The sequence below is a fragment of the Oryx dammah genome, unplaced genomic scaffold (genome assembly GCF_014754425.2).
Source record: "Oryx dammah isolate SB20612 unplaced genomic scaffold, SCBI_Odam_1.1 HiC_scaffold_12, whole genome shotgun sequence".
Taxonomy (NCBI): Eukaryota; Metazoa; Chordata; class Mammalia; order Artiodactyla; family Bovidae; genus Oryx; species Oryx dammah.
In genome coordinates this window covers 43490808-43514914 of record NW_024070196.1, presented here as the reverse complement: position 1 = coordinate 43514914, position 24107 = coordinate 43490808, and the positions used below count along the sequence as shown (strand labels likewise).

The 24107-nt window shown below is 38.5% G+C and overlaps 1 protein-coding gene across 5 annotated transcripts in view; it reads right to left on the bottom strand.

Annotated features, from left to right (window-relative positions):
• Positions 1-19712, bottom strand: part of ZNF84 (zinc finger protein 84) — a 29856-nt gene extending 10144 nt beyond the window's left edge. Inside the window, exons 1-4 of one of the 5 annotated variants that reach the window (XM_040251485.1) lie at positions 19505-19712; positions 17792-17904; positions 15906-16008; positions 14415-14607 (exon numbers count right to left, since the gene is read on the bottom strand). In XM_040251485.1, the coding sequence (XP_040107419.1) occupies positions 14415-14429 (15 nt within the window). In that variant the 5' untranslated portion in view covers positions 14430-14607; positions 15906-16008; positions 17792-17904; positions 19505-19712. Of the gene's footprint in view, positions 1-4449; positions 4639-14414; positions 15532-15905; positions 16009-17791; positions 18037-19504 lie in introns of those variants that run through there. The other 4 variants (XM_040251486.1, XM_040251487.1, XM_040251489.1 and 1 more) reach the window with 4 other exon arrangements.
• Between the last annotated feature and the right edge of the window lie 4395 nt (positions 19713-24107).

Sequence of the window (24107 nt, the reverse complement as noted above, 5' to 3'; positions counted from 1 at the left end):
TGACAAGAAAGCACAAACATACTCTTTTAAAAATTCAAAATACCACCAGAAAATAAGAAACCTGACTGTAAACAGCACATCACACACTTTGAGAGTGATGAAAGGGAAAAACCTACAATCAAGAATACTCTGCCTACCAAGCAATCTTGTTCAGATTTGACAGAAATCAAAAACTTTACAGACTAAAGAAAACCTAAAAGAATTCAGCACCACCAAACCAGCTTTACAACAAATGACAAAGGAATGTCTCAAGGCGAAAAAGAAAATTAAGAAACGAGAAAGTCCACCAGTAAAGGCAAATAAATACACAGTAAAGCTGGTAATCCACACACAAAGCTGGTAAGAAGGTTAAAAGACAAAGCTGGTAAAATCACTTATCAATAAGCAGTTAAGGGATCATAAAATAGAGGTAAAATATGGTAACAACAGTAACTGTGAGGGGAGGAGAACATAAATGGAGGCTTTTGAAATTAAAAGATGAGCAACTTAAAGCAATCACTTATATATACAGATTGCTATACAAAGACCTCATGGTAACCACAAATCAAAACATCTGTAATAGATATACAAACCAGAAAAGAAAAAGAGATACAAGCCTAACATTAAAGAGAGCCATCTAATCACAAGAGAAGAGAACAAAAGACAGGAAAAAGGAGACCTACAGAAACAAATCCAGAACTTCTCTGTTACAAGACAAAAGAGGACACTATATAATCATTAAGGGATCAATCCAAGAAGAAGATATAATAATTGTAAACACATATGCACCTCAATGTATAATGCAAATGTTAACAGACATAAAGGGAGAAACTGACAGTAACACAATAATGTGCTGTGCTGCTGTGTTCAGTCACTTCAGTCATATCCAACTCTTTGCAACCCTATGGACTGTAGCCCACCATGCTCCTCTGTTCACTGGATTCTTTAGACAAGAATACTGGAGTGGGTTGCCATTTCGTTCTCCAGAGGATCTTCCTGACCTAGGGTTTGAACTTGCCATCTCCTGTGTCTCCTGCATTGCAGGTGGATTCTTTACCGCTGGGCCACTGGTTTTATATATTACACCCACACACAAACACATAAAATAGGGGACTTTCACACTCCACTTACATCAATGGACAGATCATGTAGACTAAAGAATCAGTAAGGAAACACTGGCCTTAAAAAACAAATTAGACTAAACTGGTTAATATAAACATAGAGAACATTACACTCAAGACCAGCAGAATATACACTCTTTTCAAAAGCATGTGGAACATTCTCCAGATCACTGCAAAACAAGCCTGCATAATTTTAAGAAAACTGAAATCATATCAAGCATCTTTTGCAACCACAACATGGTTGAGGTTAGAAATCAACTGCAAGGAAAAAATATACTGCAAAAAACACAAGCACATGGAAGCTGTAATATGCCAGTGATTCAATGGACCACTGAACAAATCAAGGAGGAAAAAAAAAAAACCTAGAGACAAATGAAAATAAAAATATGATGACCCCAAACCTACGGGATGCAGCAAAAACAGTTCTAAGAGAGAAGTTTATAGTGATACAAGCTTACTTCAGAAAACAAGAAAAATCTCAAATAAATAAGCCAACCTTACATGTGAAGCAACTAAAGAAAGAAAAACAAAATCCGAAGTTAGTAGAAAGAAATCATACAGATCAGAAGAGAAATACCTGAAATAGAGATAAGGGAAGGAAAAAAATAAGGAAAAGATCAACGAAACTAAAAATTGGTTTTTTGAAGAGACAAAACTGACAAACCTTTGCCAGACTCATCAGGAAAAAAGGGAGAGGGCCCAAATCAATAAACTCAGAAATGAAGTTACAACCAACACTACAGAAATAGAAAGGCTCATAAGAGACCACTACAACTATATAACTATATATAGTAACTATATACCAATAAAATGGTCAACTTGGAAGAAATGCAAGAAAAAGACATACAAAAAGGCAAAATGGTTGTCTGAGAAGGCCTTACAAATAGCTGAGAAAAGAAGAGAAGTGAAAGGCCAAGGAGAAAAGGAAAGATATACCCATCTGAATGCAGAGTTCTAAAGAATAGCAAGGAGAGATAACAAAGCCTTCCTCAGTGATCAGTGCAAAGAAATAGAGGAAAACGATGGAATGGGAAAGACTGGAGACCTTTTCAAGAAAATTAGAGATACCAAGGGAACATTTCATGCAAAGATGGGCTCAATAAAGGACAGAAATGGTATGGACCTAATAGAAACAGAAGATATTAAGGAAAGGTGGCAAGAATATACAGAAGAACCATATAAAAAACATCTTCCTGACCCAGATAACCATGATGGTGTGATCACTTACAAAGAGCCAGACATCCTGGAATGTGAAGTCAAGTGGCCCTTAGGAAGCATCTCTATGAACAAAGCTAGGGGAGGTGATGGAATTCCAGTTGACCTATTTCAAATCCTGAAAGATGATGCTGTGAAAGTGCTGCACTCAATATGCCAGCAAATTTGGAAAACTCAGCAGTGGCCACAGGACTGGAAAAGGTCAGTTTTCATTCTAATCCCCCAAAAGAGCAATGCCGAAGAATGCTCAAACTACTGCACAAGTGCACTCATCTCACACGCTAGCAAAGTAATGGTCAAAATTCTCCAAGCCAGGCTTCAACAGTACGTGAACTGTAAAATTCAAAATGTTCAAGCTGGATTTAGAAAAGGCAGAGGAGCCAGAGATCAAATTGCCAACATCCCCTGGATCATGGAAAAAACAAGAGTTCCAGAAAAACATCTACTTTTGCTTTACTGACTACGCCAAAGCCGTTGACTGTGTAGATCACAACAAACTGTGCAAAATTCTTCAAGAGATGGGAATACCAGACCACCTTATCTGCCTCCTGAGAAATCTGTATGCAGGTCAAGAACCAACAGTTAGAACTGGACATGGAACAACAGACTGGTTCCAAATTGGGAAAGGAGTATGTCAAGGCTGTTTATTGTCACCCCGCTTATTTAACTTATATGCAGAGTACATCATGTGAAATGCTGGGCTGGATGAAGCACAAGATGGAATCAAGATTGCAGGGAGAAATATCAATAACCTCAGGTATGCAGATGATACCACCCTTATGGCAGAAAGTTGAGAGGAACTAAAGAGCCTCTTGATAAAAGTGAATGAGGAGAGTGAACAAGCTGGCTTAAAACTCAACATTCAGAAAACCAGGATCATGGCATCTGGTCCCATCACTTCATGGCAAATAGGTGGGGAAACAATGGAAAGAGTGACAGACTTTATTTTGGGGGGCTCCAAAATCACTGCAGATAGTGACTGCAGCCATGAAATTAAAAGATGCTTGTTCCTTGAAAAGCATCTTTTCAAGAAAAGCTATGACCAAGCTAGACAACACATTAAAAAGCAGAGACATTACTTTCCCAACAAAGGTCCATCTAGTCAAAGCTACGGTTTTTCCAGCAGTCATCTATAGATGTGAGAGTTGGACTATAAAGAAAGCTGAGCACCAAAGAATTGATGCTTTTGAACTGTGATGTTGGAGAAGACTCATGAGTGTCCCTTGGACTGCAAGGAAATCAAGCCAGTCAATCCTAAAGGAAGTCAGTCCTGAATATTCATTGGAAGGACTGATGCTGAAGCTGAAGCTCTAGTACTTTGGCCACCTGATGCAAAGAACTGACATTAGAAAAGAGCCTGATGCTGGAAAGATTAAAGGCAGGTGGAAAAGCGGACAACAGAGGATGTGATGGTTGGATGGCATTACCAACTAGTTTGAGCAAGTTGCAGGAATTGGTGATGGACAGGGAAACCTGGCGTGCTGCAGTCCATGGGGATGCAAAGAGTCAGACACGACTGAGTCACTGAACTGAACTGGAAGAAATGGAAAAATTCTTAGCAAAGTATAATCTCTTAAGACTGAACCAGAAAGAAATAGAAGATATGAACAGATCAATTACCAGTAATGAAACTGAATTAGTAATTTAAAAACTATCAACAATAAAAGTCCAGGAGCAGATGACTTCACAGGTGAATTCCACCAAACATTTAAAGAGTTAATACCTATCCTTATGAAACTATTCCAAAACTTGCAGATGAACACTTTCAAACTCATTCTATGAGGCCATCATCACCCTGATACCTAAACCAGACAAAGGTATCACACACAAATAAAGAGAATTACAGGCTGATATCACTGATAAACATAGATGCAAAAATCCTCATAAAAATACTAGCAATGTGAATCCAACAATATAGTAAAAGGATGGATCATACACTATGATCAAAAGGAGTCTATCTCAGGAAGAGAAGGATTTTTCAGTATCTGCAAATCAATCAACATGATATACCACATTAACAAACAATAGAATAAAAACCATATAATCATCTCAATAGATGCAAAAAAGGCTTTTGACAAAATTTAACACCCATTTATGATAAAAACTCCAAAAAGAAAGCATAGGGGAAACATACCTCAACATAATAAAGGCCATATATGACAAACCCACAGCTACCATCATATTCCATGGTGAAAAGCTGAAAGTATCCCTTCTAAGATCAGGAACAAGACAAAGATGCCCACTCTTGCCACTTTTATTCAACAGTTTTGGAAGTCCTAGCCATGGCAATCAGAGAAGAAAAAGAAATAAAAGGAGTCCAAATCTGAAAAGAAGAAGTAAAATTATCAGTTTTCAGAAGATATAATACTATACATTGTTGTTTAGTTGCTCAGTCATATGTGACTCGTTTGCAACCCCATGGACTACACCCCACTAAGCTCCTCTGTCTGGGACCCCATGGGATTTCCCAGGCAAGAATACTGGAGTGGGTTGCCATTTCCTTCTCCAGGGTATCTTCCCAACCCAGGGATTGAACCCTTGTCTACTGCCAAGTCTCCTGCAGTGCAGGCAGATTCTTCACTGCTGAGCCACTGGGGAAGTCCCTGATACTATACACAGAAAGTCCTAAAGATGCCACCAGAAAACTACTAGAACTCATCAATAAACTTGGTAAAGTTTCAGGATACAAAATAAATACACCAAAATCCACTGCATTTCTATATACGCAAGAATACATGGAAGAACTGTACAAAAAAGATCTTCATGACCCAGATAATCATGATGATGTGATCACTAATCTAGAGCCAGACATCTTGGAATGTGAAGTCAAGTGGGCCTTAGAAAGCATCATTACGAACAAAGCTAGTGGAGGTGATGGAATTCCAGTGGAGCTGTTTCAAATCCTGAAAGATGATGCTGTGAAAGTGCTGCCCTCAATATGCCAGCAAGTTTGGAAAACTCAGCAGTGGCCACAGCACTGGAAAAGGTCAGTTTTCATTACAATTCCAAAGAAAGCCAATGCCAAAGAATGCTCAAACTACTGCACAATTGCACTCATCTCACATGCTAGTAAATGCTCAAAATTCTCCAAGCCAGGCTTCAGCAATACATGAACCATGAACTCCTTGATATTCAAGCTGGTTTTAGAAAAGGCAGAGGAACCAGAGATCAAATTGCCAACATCCGCTGGATCATGGAAAAAGCAAGAGAGTTCCAGAAAAACATCTATTTCTGCTTTATTGACTATGCCAAAGCCTTTGACTGTGTGGATCACAATAAACTGTGGACAATTCTGAAAGAGATGGGAATGCCAGAACACCTGACCTGCCTCTTGAGAAATCTGTATGCAGGTCAGGAAGCAACAGTTAGAACTGGACATGGAACAACAGACTGGTTGCAAATAGGAAAAGGAGTACATCAAGGCTGTATATTGTCACCCTGCTTATTTAACTTCTATGCAGAGTACATCATGAGAAATGCTGGACTGGAAGAAACACAAGCTGGAATCAAGATTGCCGGGAGACATATCAATAACCTCAGATACGCAGATGACATCACCCTTATGGCAGAAAGTGAAGAGGAGCTAAAAAGCCTCTTGATGAAAGTGAAAGAGGAGAGTGAAAAAGTTGGCTTAAAGCTCAACATTCAGAAAACTAAGATCATGGCATCTGGTCCCATCACTTCATGGGAAATAGATGGGGAAACAGTGTCAGACTTTATTTTGGGGGGCTCCAAAATCACTGCAGATGGTGACTGCAGCCATGAAATTAAAAGACGCTTACTCCTTGGAATAAAAGTTATGACCAACCTAGATAGTATATTCAAAAGCAGAGACATTACTTTGCCGACTAAGGTTCGTCTAGTCAAGGCTATGGTTTTTCCTATGGTCATGTATGGATGTGAGAGTTGGACTGTGAAGAAGGCTGAGCGCCGAAGAATTGATGCTTTTGAACTGTGGTGTTGGAGAAGACTCTTGAGGGTCCCTTGGACTGCAAAGAGATCCAACCAGTCCATTCTGAAGGAGATCAGCCCTGGGATTTCTTTGGAAGGAATGATGCTAAAGCTGAAACTCCAGTACTTTGCCCACCTCATGCGAAGAGTTGACTCATTGGAAAAGATTCTGATGCTGGGAGGGATTGGGGGCAAGAGAAGAAGGGGACGATCGAGGATGAGATGGCTGGATGGCATCATGGACTCGATGGACGTGAGTCTGAATGAACTCCGGGAGACGGTGATGGACAGGGAGTCCTGGCATGCTGCGATTCATGGGGTCACAAAGAGTCAGACATGACGGAGTGACTGAACTGAACTGAACTGAACTGAATAATGAAATATCAGAAAGAGAAATTAAGGAAACAATCCCATTTACCACTGCATCAAAAAGAATAAAATACCTAGAAATAAACTGATCTAAGGAGGCAAAGACCTGTGTTCTGAAAACTACAAGATGCTGATGAAAAAAAAGGTGATACAAATAGATGGAAAGATACACTATGTTCTTGCATTGGAAGAATCAATACTGTTAAAATGACCATAATACTCAAGACAATCTACAGATTCAATGTAACCCCTATGAAATTAGGGCAATTTTTCACAGAACTATTAATAGAACAAATAGTATTAAAATATGTATAGAAACATAAAAGATCCCAAATAATCAGTAAAGAATCTTTAATAGAGCTGGATGAATCACACCCTCTGACTTCAGACTATACTACAAAGGTACAGTAATCAGAACATTATGGTACTGGCACAAAAGCAGACATATACATACATCAATGGAACTAGATAGCCCAGAAACATACCCACACACTAGGGTCATTAATCTACAACAAAGTAGGGGAAAACATACAACAAAGAAAATATAATCTTGTCAATATGCAGTGCTAAGAAAACTGGGCAGTTACACGTAAATGAATGAAAGTAGAACCTTCTCTAACACCACATACGAAAATACACTCAAAATGGATTAAAGACCTAAATGTGAGACTGGATACTATAAAACTCCTTGAGGAAAACACAGGGAGAATACTTTTTGATATAAATCTCAAAAATAGTTTTTTAGATCTGTCTCCTAGAGTAATGGAAATAAAGCAAAAATAAACAAATTGGATTTAATTAAACATAAAAGCTTTTGCACAGCAAAGGAAACCAGAAACAACATTTAAAGACAACCTACAGAATGGAAGAAAATATTTGCAAATGATGTGACTGACAAGGTCTTAGTTTCCAAAATATACAAACAGCTCATAAAGCTCAATATCAAAAAAATAAACAATCTAATCAAAAAAATGGGGCAGAAGACATTAGTAGACATTTTTCCAAAGAAGACATATAGATGGTCCAAAAGCACATGAAAAGATGTGCACCATCACTAATTATTAAAAAAGTGCAAATCAAAACTACAATAAGGTATCACCTCACAGTAGACAGAATGGCCATCATCAAAAAGTCTAAAAATAATAAATGCTGGAGAGGGCATGGAGCAAATGGAACCCTCCTACACTGTTGGTTGGAATGTAAATTTGTGTAGCCACTCTGGAAAACAGTACAGAGGCTCCTTAAGAAACTAATAACAGAGTTACCACAGACTTGGCAATCTCACTCCTGGGCACATATCCAGAAAAGATTAAAACTCTTATTTGCAAAGATACATGTGCCTCTTAAGTTCACAGCAGCACTATTTACAATAGCCAAGACATAGAAGTGACCTCAATGCCCACGGAAAAATGAATGGATAAAGATATGGTATTTGTATACACAGTGGAATACCAGTCATAAAAAAGAATGAAATCATGCCATTTGCAGCAACATGGATGGACCTAGAGATTATCATGCTGAGAAGTAAGTCAGACAGAGAAGGACAAATATTATATATCACTTATAAGTGGAATCTAAAAAAGTAATACAAATGAACTTTTTTATAAAACAGAAACAAACTCACAAATATAGAAAACAAACTTATGGCTACTAAAAGGGAAAGGAGGGAAATGTGAAGGGATAACTTAGAAGTTTAGGATTAACATATACACACTACTATATATAAAATCCCATTGATAACCAACAAGGACCTGCACAGGGAGCTATATTCAATATCTATAATACCCTATAATGAAAAAGAATCTGAAAAAGCATATATATATATATATATATATATATATGCATATACATATAAACGCTATAACCTGAAAGTAACACAACATTGTAAATCACCTATACTTTGATTAATAAAATACTTATAAGTGATTGTTCATATTAGTACTACTTATAAAAATATATTTATATAACAAATATACCAAAAAGTATAAATATTCCAAGTGTCCATCAAGTGGTGAATGGATAAGTAAAAAATGATATATTCAATACAATGGAATATTATTCAACAATAAGACTGTGTTTCTGACATATACTAAAGCATAGATGGACCTCAAAAATACTATGCTAATTGAAAGAAGCTAGAAACAAAAGATTATGCTTTTATAAAAATCAATTTATATGATATTTCCAAAAGGAAAACCTGTATACACAGCAAGCAAATTAGTGGTTGCTTCAGGCTGGGGATGGAAGGAGGAACCAACTGCAAATGTCACAGAGATTCTCTTGGGATGATAGAACCCTTCTAATACTGGATTGTGATGATGGTTATATAATATAAAGTTACTAAAAAAATTACTGAATTATACACTTGTCAGTGATATCAGTGGACCCTACTGACATAGTTCAATAAAGGTGTTAAAAAGATAATTTATGCCAACATACATGACAACTTAGATAAAATAGATATATTTCTTGAAAGACAATGTACTCAAAAGTGACAGAAGAAAGAAGGTCTGAATTAGTCCTTTAACTCACAATTAAAAACCTTCCTTCAAAAAAACCACAAGTTTTAGATGGCTTCAGAGGTGAATTCTTCCCAACATTCAAGGAATAAATAAAATGATCTCATATAAATTCTTTCAGAGAATAAACAGTGCAAACTTCTCAATTCATTTTGTAAGGCCAGCAGACCTCTAATCCCAAATCAGACATGAACACAACAAAAGAACATTACAAGCTCTTAGAGAATCAAAATTCCTAACAAAGTGTTAGCAAATTGAATTTAGCCATGCAGAAAAGGGGCTTCATTGGTGGCTCAGACAGTAAAAAATCTGCCTGCAACGCAAGAGACCTGGGTCTGATCCTTGGGTTGGGAAGACCTCCTGGAGAAGGGAATGGCTATCCACTTCAGTATTCTTGCCTGAAGAATCCCATGGACAGAGGAGCCTGGAGGGCTACCGTCCATGCGGTTGCAAAGAGTTGGACGCGACTGAGCAACTCACACACACACATGCATAAAAAGTATAATGTGGCCTGACCAAATGAAGTTTCTTTCAGTTATGTAAGATATTGATTCTGAAATCACTATTATATTAACAGAATAAAGGAGAAAAGCCATTATCATTTCAAAATGCAGAAAAGGCATATTGTGAAAATCTGTTCATTGTAAAATACTATCAACAAACTAGAAATAGAAGGAAATTTAATCTGATAATCATAATCTATAAAATATGTACAGCTAGCATCATCAGTTCAGTTCAGCTCAGTTGCTCAGTCGTGTCCGACTTTTTGCGACCCCATGATCGCAGCACGCCAGACCTCCTTGTCCATCACCAACTCCCGGAGTTCACTCAGACTCACGTCCATCGAGTCAGTGATGCCATCCAGCCATCTCATTCTCTGTCGTCCCCTTCTCCTCCTGCCCCCATCAGAGTCTTTTCCAATGAGTCAACTCTTCGCATGAGGTGGGCAAATTACTGGAGTTTCAGCTTCAGCATCATTCCCTCCAAAGAAATCCCAGGGCTGATCTCCCTCAGAATGGACTGGTTGGATCTCCTTGCAGTCCAAGGGACTCTCAAGAGTCTTCTCCAACACCACAGTTCAAAAGCATCAATTCTTTGGCACTCAGCTTTCTTCACAGTCCAGCTCTCACATCCATACATGACCACAGGAAAAACCATAGCCTTGACTAGACGGACCTTTGTTGGTAAAGTAATGTCTCTGCTTTTCAATATGCTATCTAGGTTCATACTTAATGGTACAACACTGAGTGTTTGGTCTCTGAGGACTAGAACAGCACTGTCCAATAGAATTTCTTGTGACGACTGAAATGCTCATATCTATATCATCCAATATAGTCACTGGCAGCCACCAGTGTCTACTGAATATGTCAAAGGTGACTCGAATCTCACTTTTCTATTTTACTTAATTTTAATTAAACAGTATGTGAAGCTAATGGTTATAGGTTATCTAACTGGTTTTTGTGCCATTTTTCGGGATGGCAGGTTTCTGTGCTATTAGTGGTGGGTCCCTCCTGAGTTTATGGAACAAGGTAACTCATGGTGGGCTGCTGGAGTCTCCAGGTGAGCACTGGCCATGCTGGAAGAATCAACCATTGGATTGGAGGGTTGGGGCTTTCAGAGAGATGCTATCAGTCCAACCTCCATGAAGCAGACAGGGCTGGAGGCTGAGTTCCACCAAATGGCCAGGGATTTAATCAATCACACCTACATAGTGGACACCCAATAAAAACTCTGGATATTTCTGCCTCAGGTTAGCTTTCTGGCTGGTAAGCAGACACAGGCCAGGAGAATGATGTATCCTGATTCCACAGGGAGAGGGCACAGCAGCTCTGTGTTTGGGACCCTTCCAGACCTCACTCTGTGTCTCTTCATTTGGCTGGTCCTAACTTGTGTCCTTTGTAATAAAACTAGTTTTAGGTATAGCACTTTCCTAAGTTTTGTGAACTGTTCCATTGAACCTGAGGGGGTCATAGGAACCCCCCAAATTTGCAGCCAGTTAAACAGAAGTGTTGTGTGTGGCCTGAGGACTCTTGAACTTACAGCTATCAACTAAAGTGAAGGCACTCTTGTTGGGGATGGTGCTCTCACCCTGCAGAGTCTGTGCTAACTCTAGGTGGCTGGTGTCAGAGGTGAGCACCTATGATGTGCTATGTAGTGTACAGTGCAGGCCTGGGTGTTCCTAATGAGACAAGGGTGTTCCTAATGCCACCTCTAGTCCACAAAGTACTGCAGGAGGTCAGAACAATACAATGCGAGGAACAAGTATAAATATTGAAAACAACATGTAAAACTGTCATAGATGGCATGATTGCATAAAGAAAATCCAAAAGACCCTACAACAATTAGAATTAGTTCATTGTGGACATTCTTTGATATCACATCAAAACTAATCAACTGGTCTCACAAAAATGAGCTGCAATGTATACATTGAAGATGTGAACTTCTCACACGGTCACATTAAAATCTATTGTTTTATCTTGCTTCTTAAATGGATCATTTACTCATTAATGATTTTACAAATCATGCATTGGCCATGTGGAAAACTGGTCTCCTGAGTTTAAATCTCACAAAAAATGGTTTTACCAGTTAATTTTATAAACATTTAATGCTGAAATAATTTCAACTTTATTAAACTCTTATATAACGTGGAAGCAACTTTTGATAAACTTTTTGACACTTGCATGATCTTGATAACAAAACTCAATAGGGATACCGCAAGAAGGGAAAAGCAAAGGCCAAGTTACACATGAACACTGATGTAAAAATCCTAAGCAATATCACCAAGCTACTATACTGAACAAAATATAAAGAAGAAAATATATCAAAAATAAGCTGGAGTTTATCCCCAAAATTCAAGGTTGATTTAATACTTAAAAAAAAATCATTGATATTTACTATATTAATAGATTAAGGAAAAACATATTATCACCTCAGTAGATACAGATAAAACATATCTGTAAGTGGAAGAATGTACATCACAAGAGCTACAGATAACAGAAAAATCTAACAGCTTTAAAAAAGCACATTTATGTTTTTCAAAAAGAAGGACTAGATTTCATAAGTGAGAATATAAAAGTATGAAAAAGAACAAACAGATGAAACAACACACCAAAAATTGAAAAATAATCAACATTTATTTGTTACAGAAAGTCTTAGCAAACTAGGAAGTCAGTGGAATTTCTTTTTATTAAAAAAAAGTATCGCTGGTATTTTTATAAACATGGAAATCTAACCAAATCTAAAGAAAAATTATTAGTTAGTTTAAATGGGCTTATGAAGTTCCTGAATACCAAGCCAATATGCAAAAATCTAGTATATTTCCATGTTTTGGCCATACTTTTAAAATTATAACAAAATTTTAAGCTACTAATTGTAGGGCAGATGTACAAACTGAGCCTTGAGGTATTTTGTGGTACTAGAGAACAGCATTCTAGTTAGTAAATAAGAAAAAACGTTACAAGGAGGATGTTATCATTTTGCAGCTCCTAATGAAATGATCCATACAAGCAGTGATCATTTAAAGCCATAGCAAGACAGAGAGAGACCTGTGGGCATTGCGTACCTCCTGAAAGAAGTACCACAACAACTTCTGAAGCATTCTTGCCAAGAAGTCACACTTGAACCTGATCAAACCTCAGTGTGGAACTTGCTGTAATGATGGAAACATTCTTTACCTGTGCTACCCAGTTCGTGGCTGTCCAATCTGTAGCTACTAAGCACTTGAGAGGGAACAACCGTGACAAAGGGATTTAACTTAAGTTCAGTCGTATGTGGCCAGTGGCTTCAGTACTGGACAGCACATCTCTGAATCTACCAATTTACAGGAAACACAAGTGACAACACACCAGTAACACCATGGGGATACATTACCCACCACATCACTTATTCAGAGCCTTCAGATAGTGAGAAACTACAGATCAATGGCCTGGCCTCTTCAACAAATGATTTGGATAGAAAAAAATACGCAGTGCCAAAATTAAGAGACAGATCAACTGCACTGTATGAACTTCACTTGAGTCTGATGCAAACAAATGACAACTTATGAATTTATGAGACTAATGGAAACTTGATAGTGGCTGGATTTGATGATACTAAAAAGCTGCCTTCAGGGACTTCCCTGATGGTCCAGTGGTTAAGAATCTGCTTTGCAATGCAGGGGACAAGGTTTGAGTCCTGGTTTGGGAACTAAGACTCGACATGCTGTGGAGTAACTAAGGCCATACACTGCAACTACTGAGCCCATGTGCCACAACCAGAAAGTCTGTGCACTGCAATGAAAGATCCTGAAAAGATGCAGGAAGAACCTACATGCCACAACTAAAACCTGACACAGCCAAGTAAATAAACTTTTTTTTAAAGCTTTGAAAAAAATAAACTGAGGAAATGGAATGTATATTTCTTAAAAAAGAAGAAGCTGCCTTCATCGAAGAGGTTGTAAATGCAATGAATCTCAGAAACAAATGAAAGTGACAGTGAAAGAAGCAAAACACAAATGAGCATGCAAAACAGCAGACAAAACCAACTGCAGTGTTTGCAAATAAACCCTTAGGAGTAAAACTAAACAGACAAGCAAGGAAATGGTTACAGAAGCTAGAGTCCTGATTCCCTCTGTCAGGAAGAAGCTGTGATTGGGAGGGGATGTTCAATTTCTTGAAATGAAATGGTGGTTTCATGGGTATTCATTTGATAACACATTAAGCTGCACTTTAACATTTTATGAATTTTTCTCCATATGAATTCTGCTTCACAACTTAAGAGGTAGATAAATAAATAATTATAGTGATTAAGTTCGGCTTTGGCATACTACCTTTAGGTCACATTCTGTGGAAAACCGTGAAAAATGGCTTCCATACTCTTGTATTTATTACAATGTTTCTCCTGAGGACATTACCACTATATTATTTATTTAAAGGCTTCCCCAAGGAATGACCAATAAATACTTACTTTCAATGAAGAACTCTGTTTTTTCCTTTGGATAATACAATTCATATATTTATTACACTTGTCGAGAATTTGAGAAGTTTATAGCTCATTCAGTAATTATGTAGGACACGAAGGCTTACAAAAATTGAAACTTTAAGAACTTCTCAAGGCCCTATAGTTACTGCATCACTGCTTTGATTTTGTCCCAGTCTGGATCATCCATTCTGAGGGTATCTTCCCCTGACTTCTTAACAATGTAGTATTTCCTTTTTCACTCAAGTCTTACCTACCTCTTCTAATCCCCTGGAAAAATAATGAGGAATAAACACAAACTCACCTGTAACATGGTCATTTCTGCAGCCTGTGTGAGATGATCAGCAAGTCTGAGGTTTGTTCAGTCCTGTGGCCTCTGCTTCTACCCTGAAGCTCTGGAGTGAGGTCTCTAACACCAGGAATGAATTTCTCTGCTGGGAATGTCTTTCTTGTCTCACATGAGCACGCTTATTTGTGGGGAACCAGGATCTGTGAACCTGGGGACCAATGCACTTCAATTGGTATATTCATAGTGCACCTAAAATACCTTCCTTTCTTGCTAGGAAATAGGAATTCATAATCATCTAACGCCAGAGTGTGTTTTCTGTATAACTGACACAGGACTACCAGGGACAGAAATAGAATGTGATACAAAAGAATGGCAGAAGTCTATGTCTCTGCACACAGATAAAGATTACTCAGCAGAAGTAATCCTAAAATCCAGTTAATGTCCACCGAGGACATTGAGGAACAGGTGCTGGGAAGGACAAGGCAGCTCTGTGTTTGACAGATAGACTTTTGGAAAGCTTATGTGATTTGTATTAAAACAGATCTGAGTTTTAATCAACTTTTTCCTTTTTCTGGCTTTGTGACTTTGGGTAAGAACAAATAGGAAACTAAGGTTTAAAATCTATAACATTCCTAATTTATGTCTGCCAATCATATCAATTTCTAAAAGAAGTATGTTAAATTCTCCTAATATTACTGATTGGCCAGTTTTTCCTTGTACTTCTGTTGATGTTTGGATTATATGCTTAAAGTTATGTTATTTGATGCATAGAGATTATATATTTCTGGAGAATTACTCTTTAACCACTATGTAATGCCATGGGGATTCTGAGGAATAAATGAGATATTAAAGGGAAAGTGACTAGTTCCTGGCAATAACAATAGCTCTCACATCTGAGTGCTTTCAATATATAAGACAAAACACTAAGCACTTTGTAACAACCCTCACAAACAACCCAAAAGGCATTTGACAAAAAAGCATTAAAATCTCCATTTTATAGAACAAAAAATGAAACTTAGAGTGTGACAATGACTGCACAACTATTAAGTATCAGAAATGAATGCTATTTCTCTTTTTTGCTATGTTCAGGGTTGTTGTCATTTAGTTGCTTAGTTGTGTCTGACTCTTTTTCAAACTCCATGGACTATAGCCCTCCGGGCTCCTCTGTTCGTTGGATTTCCCAGGCGAGAGTACTAGAGTAGGTTGCCATTTCCTTCTCCAGGGATCTTCCTGACCCAGGGGTCAAACCTGCATCTCCTCAATTGGCAGGTGGATTCTTTTATGACTGAACCACCTGGGAAGCCCTACACTCAAGATATTTACTTCCAAAATCATAAAGTTATTTGTGTGTATTCATGTACACGTATGTTCACACACTCACCATTCATCCCAGAATTTGCTCTTATTTCCATGTACACATTCTGTCACCTTAGTTCCACAGAAACACAAATGAAGAACAGCCTGCTCATCCCTATGTCACACTAAAGCAGCACTTCAAACACCAACCTCTTCCCTTTCATGTCTTCCTGTGATTCAGCCCTTGGTATCAACTCAGAAATATATATTGAAGTTCTTTCTAGTTACACAAGAAATGATTCCTTTATATACCCTAAATTGTGAAAATATAGTCATTTTAGAACTGGAAATGGCACACATAAGAACTAAACAAAGAGAGACATAATTATTATTACAGAAGTAAAATATGATGACAAAACTTAGAAATGTATATAAACTAAATAAGAAAAATTTCTTTCTTGTGACCAAACATAACCACTCTTAAGAGGTGGTATAAACAATCTGGATATTTTTAACAAAAATATAAGGTCACATTTAAAAACAGTTTTTGCTTTCTTCCCACTATGCAAACCATCTTTCCAGATCAGCAGACATAGTACTGTAATATCAACAGCCTTCTTATTTAAACAAATAAAAAGGTAGAAAAAAAATCTATGCATATCAGAAAAAAAATACATAAAACATAGAAATATACGTGACAAGAAATGTATACAGTTCATAGGCTAAAGCAAACTAAAACCACCAATGGGGACTATAAAAATAGACTTCCTCACACACAAATTGGTCTTTCTAGGACAGAAAGACTGCATAATTCAGCCCTGAATGATTTATATTTTTAGTCAATTCCAATCACAATCTCAAAAAAATTTTTTTAACAAGCAATTCTAAAGTTCACCTGGGAGGAAAAAAGGTACAGGAACAGCTTTGGACATTTTGGTAAACACAAGATAATGAGTGTAAATAGGTCCATGTAATATTAACATATACTGTACAATTATATTTAAAAAAAAGTATTTCATACTGTCTCCAGAAAAGATTTACAGTTAAATAAAGCATAACAGCCCAAATATGTAAACCTCTCATGCAATAAATGTGGCACTTCACACCCAAAGTAAAACCTGATTACTTAATGAATAGGAGAAGTAATTAACACTTGAAAGAAAATAAAGCCAGATGTCTATCTCATATATTACAACAAACTACAGTTGACCCTTGAACAATTTGAGGGTTAGGGACACTAACCCACCTCACCACCCATGCATTCAAAAATCCTCACATAATTAATTTTATAGTCAGCCCTCTATATCCAAGGTTCATATCTGCAGATTCAACCAACCACTTATCACACAGTACTGTGGTATTTACTGAAAAAAAAACTGCATATAAGTGGACCCATGCATTTCATACCCCTATTTTTCAAGGGTCAACTTTCAGAGGGATTAGAACTTAAAATAATGAAAACCATGATAGTGCCTAAAGAAAACACAAGTGAGTATTGGTGTAATTTGGGGGACATGTCCCTACACATGCTACAAAGGCAAAAGTCAAAAAATTTTACTTAAAAGCCAACAGATTTAACCATTAAAAAATGTAATAACCTCTGTGTGGTTCAAGAAAAGTCAATCATAATACAAACATACACACATACCCCAGACAAGGAAGATACACCTCTAGTAAATAAATAGGTTATTTCCTTTGTGTTACTTTATTTCATGGAATAAAAATTAAGCAGACAGCCAAATTCACAATGTGATCTTTAAATATCCTTTGTCAGAAACTACTTGGCAAAGTTTAGTTGGGTTTCAGTGAAAATTTATCAAGAGTAGAGAGAAATGTTGAAATGAGGCATAAGAATCTGAGGTGGAAAAAGTGTGATAAGCCATCAGTGTGGTAGTTTTTAAAATTTTGATATTAATTGCTCAGCACAATAGATTCGACCTTATTTTCATTTAATTTAAACAAATGTTTTTGCAGGTTGGCTCTTGAGACAGCTCTCCCTGAGAAAGCTTGACTTTCCATGTGTTCCTTCAGCAAATGGAAGCCTACCCCTCCGCTATAAAATTTGACCCCTTTTAACTTCATGGGTTTGACTTTACCTCAGCAGTTTCCTGCACAGGACTGCAGTTCTCCCCATGACATGCTCACGTTCACCTGCAGGAGGAAGGGGCACCTTCATCATCATCCCAAAGTTCCCACTCAGCATCAAGTCCTGTGGAATTACAAGGGAAAAAGAACAACGAAAAGTGACATTTACTCACACCTATCATGTGCCAGGCTTCCCTGGTGGCTCAGTGGTGAAGAACTTGCCTGCCAACGCAGGAGACACAGGTGGGATCCCTGTGTTGGGAAGATCCCCTAGAGAAGGAAAAGGCAACCCACTCCAGTAATCTTGCCTAGGAAATCTTGAGGACAGAGAAGCCTTGCCCACCTGCAGTCCATGTGGTCCCCAAAGAGTCAGACACAATGTAGCAACTAAACAACAACTATGTGCCAGATGTTCTATACACCATGCTGTCTTTTTTGATGCATTCAGCATTCATTACAGAAGTAATACTGCACAAAAGTTCATGTGCCCCAAACAGATGATATATGCACGAATGGTAGATTGGGGCCACTGGTTCCATGCAGTCTACCCCAGGGCCTGTGACCAAAGACCCACAACAGCTGTAGAAAGAGGGATGGGCAAATGTCTTGGGAGTCCCTGTTTATGTTCCCAGTACACGCATGATACAGTCCCCTGTCCAGAGATGATGGCAGCAGGGCAGACTAAGGAGAAAAAGAAGAGAAAGATCTCAGGGGCAAGTTGAAAGAACTCCCCCAGAAAGGTCAAACTCTCCATTTGGGACAAAATATTTCAACTTAACATATTTGTGATAGATTGTAAGGGCTTTAAGTAGGATATGTAGCATATTCCCAATTTTGTTGTTTTTTTCTTAAAGGGAACAAATAAGGTTATTAACAATATACACACATTTATTGACTAAAAGATGTACAAAACGTTAGCGTAGCAGTGACTATTTCCTGTTGATTGGATTATGAATGATTTTCATTTGAACCTGTTTATCAATACACTCTAAACTGACGGACAGTGAACATATTTTAAAATCCTTAACCCAAGAAAACAGGCAAGCAAAGTAGTTTCAGTCCAGCACCATGTGGCTGAAACAAACAGTAATGAATCAATAAGTAACCAATAAAATAATGTGTTTTAATGACTGCAAAAAGCTTCCAAGCTAGGGAAGAACAGGTCATTTCTTGCCACTCCCTCGGTTTCAGATGAAAAGCCTGAGACTCAGAAATTGTGAGTTGACTGATTCAAGTGGCAGTTGTGGGTCAGAGTCAGAAACAAGGCTTGAGGCCAACGCTGTCCTCATCGCATTAGCAACTGTCAAAGTTGTTTGGCTTTTTTGTTAGTAGAGACGCCTCGGAAAAAATCCTACTGATAAAAGCAGAGGCAAGCTGGGTGGAGCCGGGATGGAGGCGAACAATCGGGTCGCCCCGCGTACACTCCCAGGGGGCCCCTACGACTGGCCGTGTGTCCCTAAGGTCGCGCGCGGCCGGGCACGCGCGTGGGAGACACCACCTGTACGAGCCGGTCTGGAAGGAAACGTCAAGGCGCTCTGAGCACTGGCCGCAGCAGAGGAAGGGCCTCCCCCCACCGCTAGAGCCCACCGGTGCACCGCAACCCAGCCACTGAGACCCAGACCGAAATGCGGACGCCCACTTGCAGCCCTGGCACGACCCCCAGCCGGCCCCCGCGAGCCCTCTCAGCCCCCGCCGCCCGCCCCACAGGGATCCAGCCCCGGAACCTGCAAAAAAGGCCTCGGACCACGGACGCGCCGACGGGGACCGGGACCCAAGTGACCGCCCCGCCCCCGGGCTTTGCGCGACCCGGGCAGATCCGCGGGATTCCCAACGGCCTGGAGCCTAGCCGGGGAACAGCGCGCGCACGAGCACGCGGACACTCGCACTGTGGCCTCTCGCGTGGTGGCGAAAGACAAAGAGAGGGGCCAAGCCGGCTGCAGAGGGTTGCGCGTGCGCGCGGGAAAGGCTCTGCCGAACTACATTTCCCAGGAGGACCTGGGACACGCAGCGTCAGGCGTCGTTGGAACGTGGGTCGGTCCTGGAGAAAACAGAAAAATAATTTTAACACATTTATGGAAAACAGATAGCAAAGTACAAAAAAAAGCGCAGTTAATCTATAACTCAAGTGCAGTGGGGTAGGTTATAATTAAGTCGCTATAGTTTTTTTAAAAGAGAGTGAAAGGTAGGATGAAAAAAGAAAATGCAGAGCCACAGACACTTAAGGGATTGAGAATCCACTCTGTATTAATAAATTCTAAATTCTTTATGGTTCTCAAGGAGTAGATGTGTCAGATTTGATCCGAGAAACGGGAAAACCTGGACGTGAATAAAAATGAAGACAGTATCACGGAATCTGTGCCGAAAAGTATCCATCATTGTGTTTCCAATGAATTCTTTCAAACATCCAGTGATCAGAAAACTCTTATATTTGAATTGTTTTAGAGGAATTAGAAGAAGGAAAAGTTTCTATTTGTTTAATAGCATAAAGTTACCAAAATGGACAAACTATGATTTAAAAGCACAGACAGAACTTGATTATTGCTGCCCATGCAAAAATACTGAGAAGTTATCAACAGATAATTTTTTGTAGGATATTTTGTTAATATTTTGTAGAAATAGAAATATTTTCGTAGACTAGAAACCAAGTGGATTCTATTCTAGAACTATAAGGGTAATCAGGGTATATATTAACATAAGTAAATAAATTAAAGGGAAAAACTGATATTGCCTCGATGAATGAAAAAAATGTTTAACTGAAAAAATACATTATAGGTTTTAAAATATAAATTAAAAAAGTTGTTTCCTAATTTAGTCTGATTGAAAAAATATCCATTTCAACTATTAAACCACTATGCTGCTTAAAGGTGGAATATCATTAGGATTTAGAAACAAGGGATCCATACTCAGGATTCAGATTTTTTTTTAACCAGGCTAATACTGATAATTTCCAGGTGCTCCAGTGATTAGAACTCCTTGCTTCCACTGCAGGGAGCTCGGGTTTGATACCTGGTGGAGGAACTAACCAAGATCCCACAAGCCTGAGTGGCACGGCCAAAACAAAGCACCTACTTCCCGGAAAAATAATTAAATCACTATAATTTAATTATTTTATTCACGGAAAAACTAAACTAATACTTAAAATGCAGAACACAAGCGAGTCCAAGTTCATGCTGGCAGCTGCATGACAGGGCAATAAATCCAGAGGTGAGTTGCTGGGGCAATGAATAGTGACTTTATTTGGAAGGTCAGCAGACAGAGAAGATGGTGGACTAGTGTCCCAAAGAACCATCTTGTTGTTGTTGTTCAGTGGCTAAATAATATCTGACTCTGTGACCTCCATGGACTGTAAAGCACACCAGTCTTCCCTATCCTTCACTATCCTGGAATTTGCTCAAACTCATGTCCATTGAGTTGGTGATGCTATCTAACCATCTCATTCTGTGCCGTCCTCTTCTCCTTTTGCCTTCAATCTTTCCCAGCATCAGTTTTGTTTTTGTTTCTTCCAGTGAGTCAGCTCTTCTTATCAGGTAACCAAATTATTGGAGCTTCAGATTCAGCATCAGTCCTTCCAATGAATATTCAGGGTTGATTTCCTTTAGGATTGACTGGTTTGATCTCCTTGCAGTTCAAGGGACTCTCAAGAGTCTCCTCCAGCAGCACAAGTCGAAAGCATCAATTCTCCAGCGCTCAACCAAAGAGTCATGGCCCAACTCTCACATCTTTACATGACTACTGGGAAAACCCTAGCTTTGACTAACAGACGTTTGTCAGCAAAGTGATGTCTTTGCTTTTTAATATGCTGTCTAGGTTTGTGATAGCGTTCCTTCAAAGGAGCAAGTATCTTTTAATTTCATGGCTGCAGTCACCATCCACAGTGACTTTGGAGTCCAAGAAAATAAAGTCTGTTACTGGTTCTACTTTTCCCCCTTCTATTTGCCATGAAGTGATGGGACCAGATTCCATGTTCTTAGTTTTTTGAATATTGAGTTTTATAAGAACCATCTTACCTGAGTTAGAATTCAGGCTTCTTTTATAATGAAAGGAGAGGGGGAGTGGTTGGTTTTTGCATACTTCTTAGTGTTGGAATCCTTTGTTCTCAGAGCTGTTCATGTAGGTCTGGTCAAATGTTCATTTAAACCTCCAATAAGAGAAATGTTATTCTTCTGCAACTTTTTATCTCTGTGTGAATAGAAAAGTGTTACACCTTTAAAGGGCAGAGACTTGAGAATGGGTTATCCTGTAAATTTTAGACTATAGGCAACACTATTGTAGCAAAAGCAATAGAATACAAAGATTAAAGTAAAAGAAACAGATCAAATATGGAGTCAGATTTGTTCTTCCCTATTTTACAAGGATGTGTGTCAACAATCACTGCTGAAGCATACACATTTTTACACCACTTGGGGATTTTATTCCATAAATTGTCAATTATCTTTGCCATTTTTCAATTGTGTTATCTGTTCATGGAGCTGAATGTATATTGTTTACTAATCCTCAATATGCAATATATGTTTTAATTTTTTCTGTCAATATATGCTTTACTTTGTTTATAAAATTGTTGATCCCATAGGCTTTATTTTTGACATAAAATTTATCTAGTTTTTCCTTTATCGTTTCATTTGTGGTTTACTTATGTGTTTTGTTAAGAAATCTTTCTCCATTCTGATATCATAAAGGATTTCCATGTATTATCTTTTAATAGTTTCAGTGTTTTGCTTTCATATTTAACTTGTATTCTGTCAGGAGTTGTATGTATGCACAGAGTATGAGATACTGTTCCAGTTTCATTTTGTTTCCACATGGGAAGCCAATTTTCTCATCTCCAGGTTGGTTGCTAGAGCTGCCACAACAAAATATCACAGATATTTTGGGTGGGATAAACATCAGAAATTTATTTTGTCACAATTCTGGAGACAGGATATCATGATTTTGTAGCTTTGGTTTCTTCTAAGGTCTCTGCTTGGCTTGCAGGTGGCTGTCTTCTTCCCATGTCCTCACATAATCCTCCATCTGTGCATAGCCTTGTCTTAGTCTCCTTTTTTTCTCCAGTTGTATTGATATATAATTGACATACAGCACAATATACATTTGGGCTTTCCTGGTGGCTCAGAGGGTAAAGAATCTGCCTGCAATGCAGGAGATGAGGGTTTGAACCCATCTCTGGGTCGGGAAGGTCTCCTGGAGATGAGAATGGCAACCCACTTCAGTATTCTTGTCTGGAGAATTCCATGGACAGAGGAGCCTGGCAGGCTACAGTCCATGGGATCACAAAGAGTCAGACACAAATGAGCAACTAATACTTTCACTTTTTCACAATACACAGTTAGGGTGTATAGCATAATGATTTGATTTAAATACATCATAGAATGATTATGACAAGTTTAGTGATCATCACCTCATATAGATACAAATTTAAAGAAACAAAATATTTTTCATTGTGATGAGAATTCTTAGATTTACTGTCTTAAAAACTTTTATATATAACATACAGCAGTGTTGATTATATTTATCATGTTGTACATTACATCCCTGTCAGGAAGCATTTAACAGGAGGCTTCCTGTGTGCTGTTTTGGATCTGTCATGAATCCTCCATCCCTTATTAATTCCTGAATATTCAGGAATTAAGTGGAGTAGCAAACTACTCCCAGGGAATGAAGAATGCATGCATTTCCTTCGTTAGTTTTTCCATACGGTGATAAGTAACTATTTATGACCCCCTTCCTTTTTATGAACCGTATGGTAAAAGTGATTATTTACAACCCTCTGTCTTTGATATGGATTGCCTTATGATAATTTGTAAGTTTGGACTTTTGATTTTTATCTTTGCTGAAAATAGTTACCTTATCACTTCATGGGAAATAGATGGGGAAACAGTGGAAACAGTGTCAGACTTTATTTTGGGGGGCTCCAAAATCACTGCAGATGGTGATTGCAGCCATGAAATTAAAAGACACTTACTCCTTGGAAGAAAAGTTACAACCAACCTAGATAACATATTCAAAAGCAGAGACATTACTTTGCCAACTAAAGTCTGTCTAGTCAAGGCTATGGTTTTTCCTGTGGTCATGTATGGATGTGAGAGTTGGACTGTGAAGAAGGCTGAGCACCGAAGAATTGATGCTTTTGAACTGTGGTGTTGGAGAAGACTCTTGAGAGTCCCTTGGACTGCAAGGAGATCCAACCAGTCCATTCTGAAGGAGATCAGCCCTGGGATTTCTTTGGAAGGAATGATGCTAAAGCTGAAACTCCAGTACTTTGGCCACTCATGAGAAGAGTTGACTCATTGGAAAAGACTTTGATGCTGGGAGGGATTGGGGCAGGAGAAG